Source organism: Rhagoletis pomonella, unplaced genomic scaffold (genome assembly GCF_013731165.1).
Source record: "Rhagoletis pomonella isolate Grant_MI unplaced genomic scaffold, Rhpom_1.0 Rhpom_scaffold_00002, whole genome shotgun sequence".
Lineage (NCBI taxonomy): Eukaryota > Metazoa > Arthropoda > Insecta > Diptera > Tephritidae > Rhagoletis > Rhagoletis pomonella.
Genome location: NW_023458556.1, coordinates 81,960,384 through 81,964,104, shown reverse-complemented (window position 1 = coordinate 81,964,104; position 3,721 = coordinate 81,960,384). Strand labels below are relative to the sequence as shown.

The 3,721-nt window shown below is 33.4% G+C and overlaps 1 protein-coding gene across 1 annotated transcript in view; it reads left to right on the top strand.

The window, feature by feature from the left end:
- The first annotated feature begins 1,178 nt into the window (after positions 1–1,178).
- LOC118734745 overlaps positions 1,179–3,721 on the top strand; it is a 3,648-nt gene continuing 1,105 nt past the window's right edge. The window contains exons 1-5 of the mRNA XM_036464440.1: positions 1,179–1,708; positions 1,772–1,852; positions 1,926–2,023; positions 2,084–2,296; positions 2,394–2,547. Coding sequence (XP_036320333.1) covers positions 1,651–1,708; positions 1,772–1,852; positions 1,926–2,023; positions 2,084–2,296; positions 2,394–2,547 — 604 coding nt within the window. The 5' untranslated portion in view covers positions 1,179–1,650. The remainder of the gene's footprint in view (positions 1,709–1,771; positions 1,853–1,925; positions 2,024–2,083; positions 2,297–2,393; positions 2,548–3,721) is intronic.

Genomic DNA, 3,721 nt, shown 5'->3' with positions numbered 1-3,721 from the left:
TTTACTGAAGGTGAATTTTTGTATTTAGGAATACAATATAATTTTAATTTCAAAGATTTTGATTTTTTAGAAAATACGGAAAGAATTTAAATAGATGTCGGTATAGATGGTTTGAAATTATTTAAAAGCTCTAATAGGGCATTGTGGCCCATTTTGGGGCATGTAGAAGTTTTTCCTAATTCGATCACATTTACTATTGCCTGCTTCTCAGGAATGAGTAAGCCATCCCATGTTAATAATTTCCTTGCTGAGTTTTGCCAAGAGATAAAAATTCTAAGTCAGAATGGTGTAAGGGTGGGATCTAAGCAGGTTTTAAAAGAATTTAGTGTAAGACTTTTTACATGTGACACACCAGCTCGCGCCTTTATAACTGGCGTGAAGTCACACACTGGGAAAAACAGCTGCCCTGAATGTCTTCAACAAGGACAGTATTTACAAAGAAGGGTCTGTTTTTCTCAAAACGTAGGAGAATTAAGAACAGATAGTTCGTTTAAAAATAGAGTAGATATAACCCATCATTTAGACGAATTTAGACAGTGTGAAATGTTGCTAGAATCTGTAAATATTGGCATGGTTTCTCAATTTCCGTTAGAACCCATGCATTTAGTTGACTTAGGAGTAACTAAAAAACTACTCCAGTTGCTTATTAAAAGAGGGAACGTAACAAAGATGAATGAAAAAATATTGTTTCTGAATAAGTTCGTTCCCTCTGAATTTTCCAGACTCAGTCGAGATCTAAATGAAATAAGCAACTGGAAGTCGACAGAATACCGGCAATTTTTATTGTACTCGGGGTTGTTTGTCTTGAAAGACTGCATACCGAATAACTTGTATTACCATTTTCTTTTGTTGCATGTCGGTAGTCGCCTTCTCTCTTGTGAGAAGTCTTGTCAAGTAGAATCTAATGTCGCTAATGAAATGTTAAAAGAATTTGTAAAGTTGTTTAGTAATTTTTATGGCGAACATTTAATCAGTTTCAATGTCCATGGTCTTTTGCATTTAAGTGATTGCGTTAAACAATTCGGTCCTTTAGACAATTTTTCTGCATATAAATTTGAAAATTATATGCAATATTTAAAAAAAATTATTAATAATCCAAATAAAATATTGCAGCAACTATTTCTAAGAATAGAAGAACGAAGAGATATTACGGATTCTAGCAAAATTACACAAATAGATCAGTTTATTATAAATTGTAAAAAAGAAAAAGATAGTTTCTTCTTTAGTAAAAAAACGGGATCCCTAAAAATTGTCAACCAGCAAACCCAAACAGACAGTTTTGGCGTTGTAGTTTTGACAAAGGTTGGGGACATTTTTAGGGAGCCCGTGGTGTCCTCATCTGTAGCCCGTTTCTGTAACTTTTCTCTACCGATTATTTCTCTACTGGTAGAGAAAATACGTCATTCTCACCTACTAATTAGCAGTAGAGAACAGGGCGGCGAATTCATATCTCAATTCGCCTTGGTAGAGAATTGTTACAGAAACGAGCTACTGATTTAGGTATTTTTGTAGCTCAAATTATAGATGAAGACATTCAAATTATTAAGAGAGAAGATATAGACCATAAGTATTTTGCTATTCCAGTAGGGAATACATTTATTTTAATTCCTATGTTACATAACTTATTTTTATAATTTTACTTAGGAAGAAATGGAATTCAGTTTTATAATTGATGGAGAGGAGGAGCCGGATATCAGTCAGGCAAATGGTAAGAAGAATCAGTATTCATTATATTAGTGAAACTCTCCTAATTGAAACGTTCTCATTGTAGCTGGAGTATCTCGCCGTTTCGACGGGTCCCAGCCTTTCCTCGACCGTATGGCCACCCAACCTGCCGTGGATAATGACTCAGGTACATTAAACTAGCAACATACATATGTTGATTGAATTTTTAATTTACACATAAATTTTATGAAATTCAACAGCGCAACAACAAATTTTGGCTGCCCTTGCAAGAGTGGAGACTCGGCAAGAAGAAATATTAAAAAGGCTTTCCGCCGTAGAAAACGCCCTTGCCGAGAAGGTAGGCTTTTTAAATTTAACAAATGTTTAAACTTTGTTTTACACTTTATTTTATTTTCAGATGCCCGAGCGTTGTGAAGTTCAAGCGCAGGGTCAACTGCTGCGTGAATGTAAGGTGCTCTCTGCGAAAACCCACCGCAGTGTAAGCCGAATCACCGGTGACTTGGTAAGTGAAGAGCAAACTTTACTGCAAAGTTTGCTACCAATGTCATCGGAGGAAACACTGCATAAGGTGGAGGAGCACCTTCAAAACAAGGCACACGCTGACGCTATGGTAAGTTACAGTTCTGCTCAACGACGAGTATAGTTTTTTCTTTTATCAAATATATATATGTATATATTTATATGTATAAACTCTAATACATTTAAAGGCGGGCATCATCATGCAGCTAAAAACATCCAGGGGTACAGTGGAGAAAGTGCTGCAGTCGTTATTCAGCGACGAGTTGGTGTGGCTGTACAACTTCGATGGAAAGGCAGGGAAAAAGGCACTAATAAAATTAAAAACTGTCGACCTGGTTCTCGGTAAGTATTAAGATATTTAAACAGTAGTACACTACTAATTTTTAATTATTAACAGCCGCATTCGCAACTATGCACACTGATAAAATTTTAGCAATTAAGCACTATGTAGTTTTAAGCCACAATAGATATAAGCAAATTAGAAAAAAATGCGAAAATAGTAATTAGTAATTAGTTTTTCTTATTTTCTCTATAGTGTGCTTCCCAATTATACATCACCCACTTATTGAGAATTAGCGACCAATAATTTGTTTATTTTTTATAATTTGATAATTTTTATAATATTTGTATGAAAAATTAAGTTCATTCTTTAACAAACACCATATCGACAGCCGGTTCGAAAGCGGTCATTCCCGGAATTCGGTTGAAGAACGCCCTATCCCAGAATTTGGTCCAAAAAACTTGGTATCTCAACTGAAAAAAATGTATGTACGTATATTAAAAATATGTTAAGATAGGGCGTTTTTGAATCGGTAATTGAGATAGGGCGTTCTTCAACCGAATTCCGGGAATGACCGCTTTCGAACCGGCTGTCGATATGGTGTTTGTTAAAGAATGAACTTAATTTTTCATACAAATATTATAAAAATTATCAAATTATTGGTCGCTAATTCTCAATAAGTGGGTGATGTATAATTGTGAAGCACTCTATATAATTGATTCGTAAATGTTAATATTAAAAAAATAATAATAATAAACTGTAAATATTAATATACAGTGGTCGAAATAATTATAGCCGCACCACATTTTGACAAGTTTTAACATATAATTTTTTTTGCTATTTAATTTAGGTTATTTTCTTAAAAAAATATAGTTCATTCTATAACTAAACCCGTGTAAATCCAAGTTTCTAGTAAAACAAAGTACAAGTGTTAAATGCTGAGAACTTCAGAATCTTTATAGAGAAAATCTAAGTAAAAACGCTAGAAATTTTTACAAATATTTATTGAATTTTTATTTAATATTGTACAAAGTTTGAAACTTGGATTTACACGGGTTTAGTTAAAGAATGAACTATATTTTTATAAGAAAATAACCTAAATTAAATAGGAACAAAAATTATTGGGTTGTTCACACTTTCACATTTTCAGTACTGTATATATTAAATGTAGATATTAAAAAGCAAAATGTGTTTAGACGCGACTGCTAACACCAGGCGCCTAAATGCATGCTATGT